Source organism: Thalassophryne amazonica, chromosome 4 (assembly GCF_902500255.1).
Source record: "Thalassophryne amazonica chromosome 4, fThaAma1.1, whole genome shotgun sequence".
Classification (NCBI taxonomy): Eukaryota; Metazoa; Chordata; class Actinopteri; order Batrachoidiformes; family Batrachoididae; genus Thalassophryne; species Thalassophryne amazonica.
The window spans coordinates 111,254,198-111,267,065 of NC_047106.1; the positions used below are offsets into that span (position 1 = coordinate 111,254,198).

The 12,868-nt window shown below is 40.0% G+C and overlaps 1 protein-coding gene across 1 annotated transcript in view; it reads left to right on the top strand.

The window, feature by feature from the left end:
* LOC117508624 (T-lymphoma invasion and metastasis-inducing protein 1-like) overlaps positions 1-12,538 on the top strand; it is a 135,369-nt gene extending 122,831 nt beyond the window's left edge. The window contains 4 exon segments of the mRNA XM_034168422.1: positions 2,966-3,071; positions 3,164-3,251; positions 3,338-3,510; positions 10,916-12,538. Coding sequence (XP_034024313.1) covers positions 2,966-3,071; positions 3,164-3,251; positions 3,338-3,510; positions 10,916-11,418 — 870 coding nt within the window. The 3' untranslated portion in view covers positions 11,419-12,538.
* The last annotated feature ends 330 nt before the right edge of the window (positions 12,539-12,868 follow it).

A 12,868-nucleotide genomic window follows, 5' to 3' on the forward strand; every position in this document is an offset into this window, starting at 1 on the left:
AAGAGCTGCACCCAGCCATCGCTCATGCAGGAGCAAACCAGCCCTCTGGGAGAGATGTAGGGCATAATCCCTGAGTATAGGCAGTAGACAGCCCCCCCCCCCCCCCCCCCCACACACACACACACACCCAACCACCTATTAATCCTATCAGCATGAACCCTACCAGAGCCTAGTGGGATCCTAAACAATATTAAAAACTACAAAGAAGTGTTCCTGACAGAAGTACTCACTCAAGTGTGTCCTTCTAGATGTACTTCCTTAAAAACATCAGTCTAATGTCAGGCATATCAGTGAAATAGTTTATATTCTATGTGTATGATACAAGCGAAGTGCCGCAAAGCGGCACAAAACTCATTCATGGTACAGGGAGTCCCAAACAGGAAGTGCCAAATTTTGAGTCCACAGTGAAACAGGAAATGTCAAACACTTCCTGGATCGACACATCCTCAATAGACAGACAAGATCTCATGGAATTTCACGGGAACTCAGTGGCAAGTTCACACTGAAACAGGAAGCAACAGATTTTGAGTCTACAGTGAAACAGGAAATGTCAAATGTTGAAGACTTCCTGGCATGGGTGGACCTAGAGTGGAGGCCAGGGTTGCACTGGACTCCCCTGAAATCTGATTGGACACAGGTGATTGACATGTCACGACAATACACATCTGGATGAAAAGAGCTGCATTTTCAAATTAGTGAGTCACATTGACTGCTAGCTTCCTTCTGTCCAGTAGTTGGTGCTGTGTACCACAAAAAGTTCTAATCCACTGTAGTAGAAGAAGAAAAATGTTTGCCTCATATTTGAACTGAACATTGTTTGAACCATGGACTAATAATGACACCAAGGTTACATTGGTGAGTAAATGACCATATTTTATTGCCAGATATGAGGTCCAGATTGTAAAAAGGTGCATTTCTCCTTTAATTTGGGTTATATATGCATATGTCTCCAGTGATTTTTAAATGAGCAGGCAGCTGTTGATTAAATAACTTCTCTTAATTTTGCTCTCTGAGTGACACCAGGATGATGGATGCATTTTACTTAAAAATAAACATGCCACAGAGTGTTTCTCAACTGCACTCAAAAGTATAGGAACACTTGGCATTTCACACATTCTAATTTGTTTATGCCGTTTCAAATACAAATAAATAAATAAATCTAAATTTGTCTTCCTTAAACTCAAACTGAAAGCAAATGTCTACAACTTGATATAAATTACTTAAAAATATAAAATACAGCTTCCTGATGAAGTGGTGTAGAGGAGGATTTTCTTAAAAACTCGACCTGAACATTCAGCTACAATTTGCCAGAAAGTACATCTGAGATGTAAGCCTAGATTTGATGTTTTGGTGAAAGAAACATTTGTATTTCTTCATAATTGATGTAAATATATAAATAAATTCCAAGACATATTCAGTGACTTGGAAATATTCATGTTTCCATCCCCTGACTTGTCAACTGTCAATAAAACTGATTATTATTTACAGGTATTATAAAGTTTTAGAGATTTCCTTTCAGTTTGAGTTTGAGGAAGATAATTTTAGAAATTTTTATTCTTTATGTTTTTATAATTTTGGTCGTTCGTATTATACACACAGAATATAAACTGTTTTGCTGATATGCCTGACATTAGACTGACGTTTTTAAAGCAGTACATCTAGAAGGGCACACTGGAGTGAATACTTCTGCCAGTAACACTTATTTGTAGTTACCTCCGCCAAGGAGGTTATGTTTTCGGTCGCGTTTGTTTTTTTGTTTGTCTGTCAGTAGGATAACTCAAAAAGTTTCAACGGATTTTGATGAAATTTTGTGGAGTGGTTGGAAATGACAAGAGGAACAAGTGATTAAATTTTAGTGGTGATCCGGATCACAGTCCGGATCCCGATGCTAACGCGTTAGCATGTCTATGGCATTTTCAATGTTAAAAGTTAGCTTTAAGCAGTGGCAGCTGTCATCATGTTCGGGTGCATTTGTTTTCAAATTGTAATATTTCTTAAATTTATTTTTACCTCCACCAAGGAGGTTGGAAATGACAAGAGGAACAAGTGATTAAATTTTAGTGGTGATCCGATTCGGATCCCGATGCTAACACGTTAGCATGTCTATGGCATTTTCAGTGTTAAAAGTTAGCATTAAGCAGTTGCAGCTGTCATCACGTTCAGGTGCATTTGTTTTCAAATTGTAATATTTCTTAAATTTATTTTTGTTTATATATTAATATTCTAATGATTATTATATACAATTTTAGAGAAACACACAAAAAGAAACAGATCACTGTGCCAAGGAGGGAATCTCTTTAGGGTCAGTGACCCTATGGCCTTGTTTTTAGAAGTGTTTCATAAATGTTAAAAAATTCATATATTTGCAGTTTAGTTGAATAAGAAATTAATGTTTGTTTATAAGCACATGCAATATCAATATCAGTGCTCAGATGACAGTAGCTTCTGGGAAAAGTGCAAGTTGCAATAAACTGTGATGCCAAGCACTAAGGATACATGCTATCCAGTCACAGCAGATGAAACTTTTTTTTTACTACTGAGCAAACATCGTTAGACTTTTTAGGTTCAATGATTCCACGGCGTGTAGATGTTATGGCGTCAGTGACCCCATGGCCTTGGCGGAGGTTTGCACTCTCTGAGTGCCTCTAGTTTTTAATATCATTGTTTATATCCCCTCAGAAGCTGAAATGTTTTAACCATGCTAATGCTCCCCTGAAGCATTTACTCAAAAAAAAGTCTGAAGGACCTAAATGACATGGTGAGATGGTGAAGAGCTTCACTCATTCATGTCTGTGACATACACATATTATCATAACAATGACTTTAGAAATGTGACCCAGCCTTGTGAAGATCAGCCCACATGTAACATGAGCTGTCGATCAGATTTCAGCTTAATGCAGCATATTTCACAGCGGTAGTGCTGAAATTTTAAACTCACACACTGTTTCTGTTCATCTGCTTGAAGGGCGGCTCCCATCGAGTCTCTGTATCTTCAGAAGAGAAAGACCCCTTTCGATTCCGTCACATGATTCCAACTAACGCCCTTCGAGTCAGATCCTTGGCAAATACAGGTATGTGCTGTCGAGAATACTGATATATTCTTGCAAATCCAGACAGTACACTGCTATGCATGAAACAATCAGAGTATGAACGTCTCCTTTAGAAGGTGAGGGCTCTGCCGTGTGTGAGATTGTCCACACAAAGTCTGAGTCAGAGGGACGGCCGGAGCGTGCGTTTCAGCTGTGCTGCAGGTGAGATCTGTTCGAATTGAGGTGATGCGGATTCACTGCTGTCGTCTATGAGTGACACACTGATGAATTGTTTTGCTCTCGCTCAGCTCTCCAGAGAGCAGGAAAGACTTTCTCAAGACTGTCCATTCCATCCTGAGGGAGAAACACCGCCGGCAACTCCTGAAAACAGAGAGTTTACCCCTCAACCAGCAGTATGTGCCCTTTGGAGGAAAGCGCCTATGTGCCCTGAAGGGGGCGCGTCCCACCATAAATAGAGCAGGTACACCTCAGTCTGAGAGTATTCATTCACCCTGCAGCTGCAAATTGACCAATTCTGAATATAGTTGATAGAGAGTGAAATTTAAGACTGCAATGAAAGGTAGAGAGAGAAGTGGTAAGTGTAACTTAGGTATGTTAGTGTCCTTAGAGATGTTTGGCGAGGATGGAATCTAGGAAGTGCTGGGTTTTCAAGAGTTTCTTGAAAGCACAGAAGGACACCATGGTTATGATAGCATTTGGTAACGCCTTTCACCTTCAAAGCACCACAGATGAGAATAGTCTGGACTGTCCTGTGTATAGGGATGGCAGTGCCAGATACTGCTCCCTGGAGGAGTGGAGCAGTCGAGGGGTAGCATAAGGCTTTATGACAGCATTTAAAGTACATGGATGCAGCCCCAGTAGTCAGTTTGTAGGTCAAAATTAGTGACTTGAATTCGATGTGGATGGCAATGGGTAGTCCATGGAGGTCATTAAAGAGTGGAGTAACGTGTGCCCTGTTGGGTTGATCAACAACCAGGTGCACTGCTGTGTTGTGGATCATCCAACAGGGCTTCACCGTGCAAGCCAGGAGGCCCGTTAGAAGACCATTGGAGTACTCAAGGTGGGAGATATCCTTGATCTGAAGCAGGGGGTTGGGTTGCATATTGAGTTAGGTATGGCCTCATTTTCCTTTTGCTAAATAGTCTGAAGCAGCACCACCTGGAGGCAGAGGCAACATGATCCAAGAAGGATACTTAGTCATGTCACCTAGGTTTCTTGCCACTCTGGTTGGAGTGAGAGATCAGTGATTTTTATGTTGATATTATGATGCATAGATTGTTTAGTGTGTGTGTGTGTGTGTGTGTGTGTGTGTGTGTGCTGTGTGACTCGCACTGTGTGCCCACTGGGTTTTGTTTCATCAATTTTGTCTCTCTTTTTTCCATGGATTTGGAGTTTATGGACAACCCAGTGTTTTCTAGCCTGTCACACAGACAGAGTACTTGGTGTGTTAATGGCATATAAGGGGTGTCCACACAACAAATGAAGTTGAGTAGTCAGTGTTCTGAACATGACCAAAACGCTTGCCAAGGTTTGGCAACTGTGTGACATGTTTGTGGTGGATAGTGGCTCGTTGGGTGGCTAGTACTACATGCGCTTCTCAGAGATTTAGCTGAAAGTGGTGTTCCTTCATCTGACGTCCTGATATGTCTGAGACACCATCTGAGACCTGTGCAGAGACCGTGGGTCATCTGACAGGAATGATGCATAGAGTTGGGTATCATCTGCAGCAGAAGCCATATAAGCGACTAATGGGGTCCAGAGGGGTGGTGTATATAGCAAAAACAAGGAGCCCTGACACCGAGCCTTGTCGCACCCCTGTGGAGAGGCGGTGAGATGCGGACAACTGTCCAATCCCTGATAGATTAAATGAACACCCAGTTAGATAGGATTCAATCCAAGAATGTGCTTCGTTGAATATGCCTATATTTGAGAGTATAGATAAAAGTCTGCAGTGTGTAACCTTGTCGAAAGCAGCTAATATGTCGAGCAGGATAAGTACTGAAGACTGAGCTGTAATAACAAAATGGTATTTGAAAAAAGGCTATTTGACAAAAAAACAAACTTCTCTAGTTTAGGGTTGGATATTTTGGACTCGGTCTGAATGCCAATTGAATGTTTTATTGAGGATTGGGTGGTGGTGTTGGTTGGCATTTCTGAGCCTGACCACCTGCCCTGGCCAGTAAGAAAATCAAAGAGGAAACACTGTAATAGATGTTAGTCAGCCAAATGGCGAGAACAGATTTCATCACCACAGTTTGTCTCAGAATATGTAATTAAATTTTGAATAGATTTTTCTGAAAAATTTTTTTACCAAATACTCCATATTAAATGGATTTCTAGATTTTTGCACTGAGTACTACGTTTGTGTGTGAATATGAGTAATGCTTATGTCCTCTCTCCACTGATCGCAAAAGGTTGAGTCAGTTGACTGGGCTGCTTTCTGAGACATCCTGAAAATTTGTGGGATCTCTAACAATTTGCTAGACATCATAGCTGGCCTGTGCACTGGTACTGTGAGTGATGTGTGGAGTGGAGGCAGAGTTTTCTTCCCACTCAATTTTATCCTTTGTCTGGGATGTGTTTTGACCCTTGCTCACAATGCCATGAATTGTCTCCAGAGTATCCATTGAGGAGTCAATCGATACCCCGATTGCAGCACTTGAGAAACTGAGTGAGCAGTTGGAGTTTGTGTTTGTGATTATCCAGGATCAGTTAATTTCACTCATTTTCTAAGACCTAGCACATCTTCCTCACTTAGATTTTCTTCTTCTTCCCGTTTTATGGTGGTTAGCATCCAGCTTAATGGTGCATTACTGCCACCTTCTGCTCTTGAGTGTGGTTCACACTGTACAGTATTCAGCTCAGCATACAGGAGCGTTTTTTTATGCATGTAGTTGGTGCCATCTTGTGTCCGTAGATGTTATTGCTATGTTTATATTTATTTATTTATTTTTACATATAAGTTGCAGGACCAGGCAAACAATAAAAAAGAAATGACTTATAATCCGGAAAAAACGGTATCTGCATATGACAAAATACCAGAGAAAATGTTGACTGAAAAAAATAGTTTTTATAGTTGTACAATAATAATATCATGCCATTTTAGTTTGCTACAGACTATAAGCCAGTTTTGAGTTTTCAGCACCGCAGTGGCTGCTGGGTAAGTTCAAAGGTCAATGCATATAAACTGTGCATTTCCAGGATCATGGCGACGAAGTACGGTCAAGTCTGTCTGTAGAAATGGGAATGATTACAGCAGTTTCTTCGTGCAAGGGGTTTATCAGCGACGGGGAGAGTGGAGGAGCTCAGTTCTTCAGTGTGCTGGTAAAACCCACAGAAAGAGGGGAACCATCTCCGAGCAGATCAGTTTACTGACAGTCGACAGCGTCGTCTTACTCGGTCTATTCGCCGACCTCCCGAACGGTTCACTCAGTAAGTTAGTGCATTTATAAGAGATATATAGATGAATCTTATCACAGTCTGGCACTTTTAATATTTTGTTATTTTCCTTCTGCACATGTGTGTCGTGGCTGATGTCACCCAGAAAACTACACCCCAGTAGGAAGCTCGTCAACTTGCAAACAAAAATCAAAATATTATCATGAATAAAGTTCATGACACGCTGAGAACAGTCGTCACTCCAGTTAAAGTTAATTCAGAGTGATTAATACTAGTATATACTTTAATTTTATTCAGGAGAGGAGCAAGGAATCCATCACTGGCCACCGTGTACGTCCTATGACATATCATCTCATCAGTGGAGAGGAGACGGACCTGCAGACAGGCTCCTTACAGAGTACAGAAGAGGAAAAGCAAACTCATACTTCAGTTCACTGTGGTTGAAGGAAGTGTATTACAATCCATTTTGATTCTGTTTACTGCTTTTTAAAAGCAGACTGCACCCCTTCTATGAACATACACAAGCTTCCACACAAACTTTGGGTGTGTCTCATAAAGAAGACAGGGAAGGTTGTCAGTGGCTGCTGCACTTGGTTTGCTTGGATTTCAAGAACTGTATTGTAGATGCTCATGTACAGCTATAATGTTGAATTCCAATAATATGAACATTACACATTACAATGACGGTGTTTGGATGAGCAAGGTCTTATCTGCTCAGTCTTCATGCAGCTCTCTCCCCCCAATCACCATATAAATAATTTTAAAAAACTTCTGAAAATTAAATGTTTCTGACTTTGTGTACGGTGCTAATAAGAAACCATTAACTCAAAAGTTGCATTGAAAAGGGGCCCCAAAATATCTCTTGGACTGGAAACCACTACCTATCATATTCAGTATGCCAAGTAAGTATGAAATACATCAGAAAGACAAAACTTTGTGGGATAAGAACATTTTTAATGAATGTATCTTGTAGTTACATTTAGTCACCAATAAATTTTCTGTTCCATGACTGTAAACTGGCCATTTCAAAATTGCAAGGCTGAATGTCTTTTAAATAACACTGCTCATCCTATACTATTCTTATGAGAAACATATCTATATTTTTTGGTAACATATGTTGTCATTTGTTAATTAGTATAGTGTGTAAACTCTCAGCACACAAGTGGGGCAGCAAATTGCAAAGTGCTGCACAGACCAACACAGTGTCATCCAGGACTGGAACAAGAGTAACTGGCCCATTTCACCCTCCCAACAGCCCGTTCAACGTGAATCCTGTCATTTGCAATTTTTCTCGTCTTTGCAACATCAGCAGCAGTTTGTTGATCAAAGCCTGAGCTTGCAGGAGGGATGTGCAGTTTGGCACGGTGCCTCAAAGTTCACATCATTTCTGGGGAAAAAAGTGAAAGTGAAAAACATTACTTTTCTTAACCTTCTTACATCAACCCTACATTTGTGGTCAATCCCCCCCCCCCCCCAATCCACCTTTTTGCAAGGTAACTACAGTAAACACTAAGTCTGAAGGTGAAAGAAGCTTCTAATTTCAATGACATAATGTTACAAATGTGACTCTCAATGTATTGACAATAAAACACTTTAATTTCTCTTGTCTGCCTTTTATAGATATATTAAAATAAGAAAAAAGCTACCTTGATGATAAACTAGTATGGTGTTTGCATAAGTGAAAAATAACCATGACATAATTAACAACATTAAACATAAATATATGCAACAGTTTAAACAGTTTAGTTTTAAGGAGAGTGTGAGCTACAGAACTACAGACTTTCACAACAAAGAACAGGTCTTGCACGGTACAGTGTTCACAACCTGATCATTTTGCTGCTTTCTTCCCAAACACTGGGAGTGGCTTGTCATAGAATGGAGCCAATGTGGTCCAACTACTGACTTTAAAAATGTTTACATACCATTTTCTGTCCATGTCGTGACTTCTTTCGGCTCTATAGGCTGTTATGTTGCTTCAAAAACACTGTCTTCTTACCAGCATGAATGGCGTCGGCAGTCTGTTTATATGCATTGACCTGTGAACCGCAAGTGTTAGGAGCTCTCCACACATGCGCACTGAGAAACTCAAAACTGGCTTTTTATAATATATGAAAACCATGACAGTGAAACGTTTTCAGTTTTGAGGGTATATATACTAAATGACATTCTTAAATGTTTAGTGTGAGCAAAGAGAATGTAGTACCAAGAGGTGACGCTCAGTAGAACACTCCATAGCAACAGATTCCTCCATGGATTCCCTCTGCTGCCGCCATGTTGGACTGTTTTAAACCCATCAGACCCACAGTCTGTGGTCAGACCACATGATGTGGCTGACGAAGGAAGCCAAGATCACTGTAGCTGTTGCAAAAGTGAACTTTTTTGTATTTATCTTTCCCCATCCTTTGAATAAGTCAGATAAGTACATTAATACATGGGCAGTCTCAGCACGTTCATCACATGTAATGAGCCAAAGCTTCAACCATGCACTCACTTTCACTTATGGTGTCAAATCTGATGTATCACAGTAATATAGTTTGACATCACAAATATTAAGCATATTACAAATAATTGAATATATGCCACAGACAAACCAAACTGTTCATGCAAACTGTACACGTCCCTAAAATGATGATCTGGTGTGTTGACAGCATTGTGACTCTTCCTCAGAAATCAAAGATGACATTGGAATATTACACTTAAAGCCTCGGTCCCACCGAATAATAAGCCATCAATAATGACTCATGCATGGGTATGTCAGCGATTATTCCAAGAATGATCCATGTTATAAGCTATCACGAATCTGCTACTAAGATGCCTCTATGTGGCTCTATGTGCCCCTCTGTACCTCACATGTGCCAGGTATCAGCCTGTAGTGAGTCACGACCAACCTGTCATTTGAGCCCCATCCAGCCTCGAATGGCTTGTATCGCTGCATATGATCCACGTCAAGCCACATATGGTACATGTAGCACGATGTAATGCAACGTTTGTGCACGTTTAGGCATGGGTTTGGTCCAAACCTCTAGCTCTCCCGCACTTGGTTCCTTTAAAGTGTGGGTTTTCAATTCACAACATCCATTCAAGATGTTGTCACGCTGTCTGGCCGGTGTGCGCCGTTTTAACTTTGTGTTTGTCCATTATTGGCTGCAAAATCGCTCTTTTGCGTGCTTGCCTTCTGCGTAAATGCTCGTCGTGAATGCGAGTGATTGCATAAGAGCGCACACACAGCAGCGCTCATCTGATCCATTATAACAAGATGTTAAATCTATCGTAAACATACTTTTGCAGCTGCTTTTAAAGAAGGAATAAACAAGCTATTACAATATAAACATCACAAATAATTATCTCTTAGGCTGTTCCAAATACATTTTCCACCTCAGCACATATTATATATATATATATATATATATATAAAACACAATGCTAAAATACGTTCAGCCGTATAAGCATGTAATCAATGGAGTGTGTAGAAAGAATGTGACCTTTTGACCCCTTAGAATAGGTCAAGGTTAGCTATCTTTGAACTTTTCCAAGGTCTGTGTCCTAAGAATGTTCCCTGGGAATTTGAGGACCCTGGCAGTAATCGGACTGGACTTATGTTGAGCACAGACGGATGGATGGACGCAAAGTCTTCGCAGTACCCAATAGCCATATTTTGGCCTTGAGTAAAAATCATGGCAGTAGTAGCACAGTCCAGTGCCAAAGACCGGTTCCTAAAGACAGAAGGTGTCACCATGGTATGGGATTAAAAGGGGTCACACCTGGAGAAGAAATATACAGGTGCAGTTCTTGATGATGGACTGCCAGAAAAAGCCAGTGCACTTTAAGTACTATTATAGTACTTAAAGTGGTCTGGCTTTTTCCATAGTTCTACTATTCACATTTAATAGTCAGTTTGGTCTACAGTATTATAGGCCTGACTACCAAAAGCCCCAACCACACCAGAAATATATATATTTTTTAAAAAAATGTAAACTAACACCTCCTGTGGCGCTGCACACCTGTGTCTAAACACCTGTTACATATTTATCTCATACAAGTGAAACACTTTCAAGCCATTTTCAGATAAGCACATAACAGTCATGGAAATATTCTTAAACAATTTTTCTGTTTCTGAAGGAGCAATCACATGCCTTAATAATTGTTAATTAAACACAGTTGCTTATGTGAATCATGCAAAACTGTAAAAGTTCAAACTTGATCACAGGTCTGTCTCAAAAATAGCACCTGCCCTTCTATGTTTTGTCATTAGGATTTGCCATCACAGAAGGTTGGCACCTCTGAGACAGTCCTCAACAAAGCTCAGTTTGGTCATGTTAGCTTTTACTGGTGGTAAACTGTGCTGTGCAACAAGTGTGCTCACTGCAGATTTAACTTCTTCAATGATTTTACTATCGTGTCTTCAAACTTTGTAACATATATGGCTGGGATGTCGTTAAGTATCTTCTAATTTATGTCCCCCCCAGCATCCGCCCCAACCAGGACTCTTGGCAGGAGGAAGCTTGTGCGAAACCGTTTCACCATTGACACAGACATTGTTTTTGATGGAGAGTCTGAACAGGACCTCAACTCCTCTCCAGACCAGGATTCAGGTCAGCTACCACAGGGGGAGGAACCTGACCAGCAGCAGTTAACGGCTGATACTGACCGCTGGGTGGAAGAACAGTTCGATCTCGATGAATATGAGGATTCAGAAGAGGTGAAGGAAACTGACATCCTGAGTGATGAGGACGTGTTCTGCCACACACCTCGACTGTTATCCACCGAAGATGACCTCGAGGCCTCAATCACAGCTTTGTCTTTGGAGGGTGAGGAAACGGAGGGGAGTGAAGACTTAATGTCACCTGTAACTGGCGAGATAGCTGAGGATTCAAAGGTATGTGATGTGGGGATCCAGGGGAATGAAGGGATGGAAAAGATGGAGGAGGACATTTGGGTCCGTCGGGAGCAGTCGGACTGTGGTACTTAAAAACACGAAGGTCTATGTGAGAGTGCGCGTGATGGCTTTACACAGGCTCATTAAAAGAAACATCATCAGTTCCCAAAAACAATGCATGGGCCCTACCGCTATTAGAAGATGTATCCATCTTTAAAAAACAAAATGCTTTTTGTGCAGGTGAAATTATCACTGGAGCAATACCGGAGCCCAGAGTGTGGGAGCATTATCCCAAATCAGATGCTGTCAAGTACAAGTGTAAGCTTTGGTAACTGTACAATCATGGAACCTAATCAGTGGCTTTGATTGGCATGGTTTGCACATTGAGGCAGTGTTCTGTAGTCCTGCCTGCTCTTGCCAAATTTGGATATTGTGATAACATTAATATATGTTTTGTCTGTGTGACTAAGAGGCATATATATATATATATATATATATATATATATATATATATATATAGTCAAGGGCTGCATATTATTTGTCCTTACAGAAATAGAGTAAATAACCGCAAAGAACGGTTCAGTCTCGTATAGTTTATTGTAGTTGTATTTTTTCACATGAATATACACTGACATGGTACAGGAACAGATTTCAGCCTATGTATTAGTTTGAGCTCCTGTTTTACAGACTTAATGGTATGATTTTAGCCTGACAAATATTTAGTTTGTTTTATTAAATGTAATAACTGAAATATAATAGCTCCTGTGTCACAGAGGCTCAGGATTTTTTTAAATGTGTTAACTTACTGTAATCCTGTTTTACTTGAATTTGCTGTTTCTTTTTTTTATTTAATGTGAAACCATTTTCTTATATTTTCCCTTTTGGCTTTCAGTATTGACATTTAAAGGATATGTCTATTTTTAACACTTCACATTCTGTATTGTAGAGCATTCACCCAGCAGGCATTGTTGTCTTCAGAAAGTGGTAATGCTTTTATTTATTCACATTAAAGTGTAAGTTATCAAAACAACCTAAGTTATATATTTTTCCACAAGGAAAGTCCAAATTTGCTTAAGCAATCAATTGAGAAAATGTGTGAATTGTAAGGGGAGTCATAAATGTCAACATGTCATGCTAAGACTGCATTTTTATTACTTTGTATATAGAAAATGTATTGATATCATAATAAATGCATAAACCTGTTTCTTACTTATAACACAAAATGTATCTCTGTTGTGAGTTATTGGTTCATGAGGAATAACTTGAAGAAACTGGCAAAGGTGAGCACAGCTAGCCTTAAAGCTAGCTTTGATAACCGCTAATCTGCTAACGCAAAAGCTAAGGGTGACAAGGGTAACTAAACTGATAACTTTTGTGTATTTAATTTTGCCTTGTCATTCCCAACCCCCCCCCCCCCAAAAAAAACCCTGACAAATTGAGCTAAAATGCTGAAATTTTAATATGTCATATTTAGGGATGGGTATTGATAAGATTTTAATCGATATTGATATCATTATCGATTCTGCTTATCGATCCAATTCCT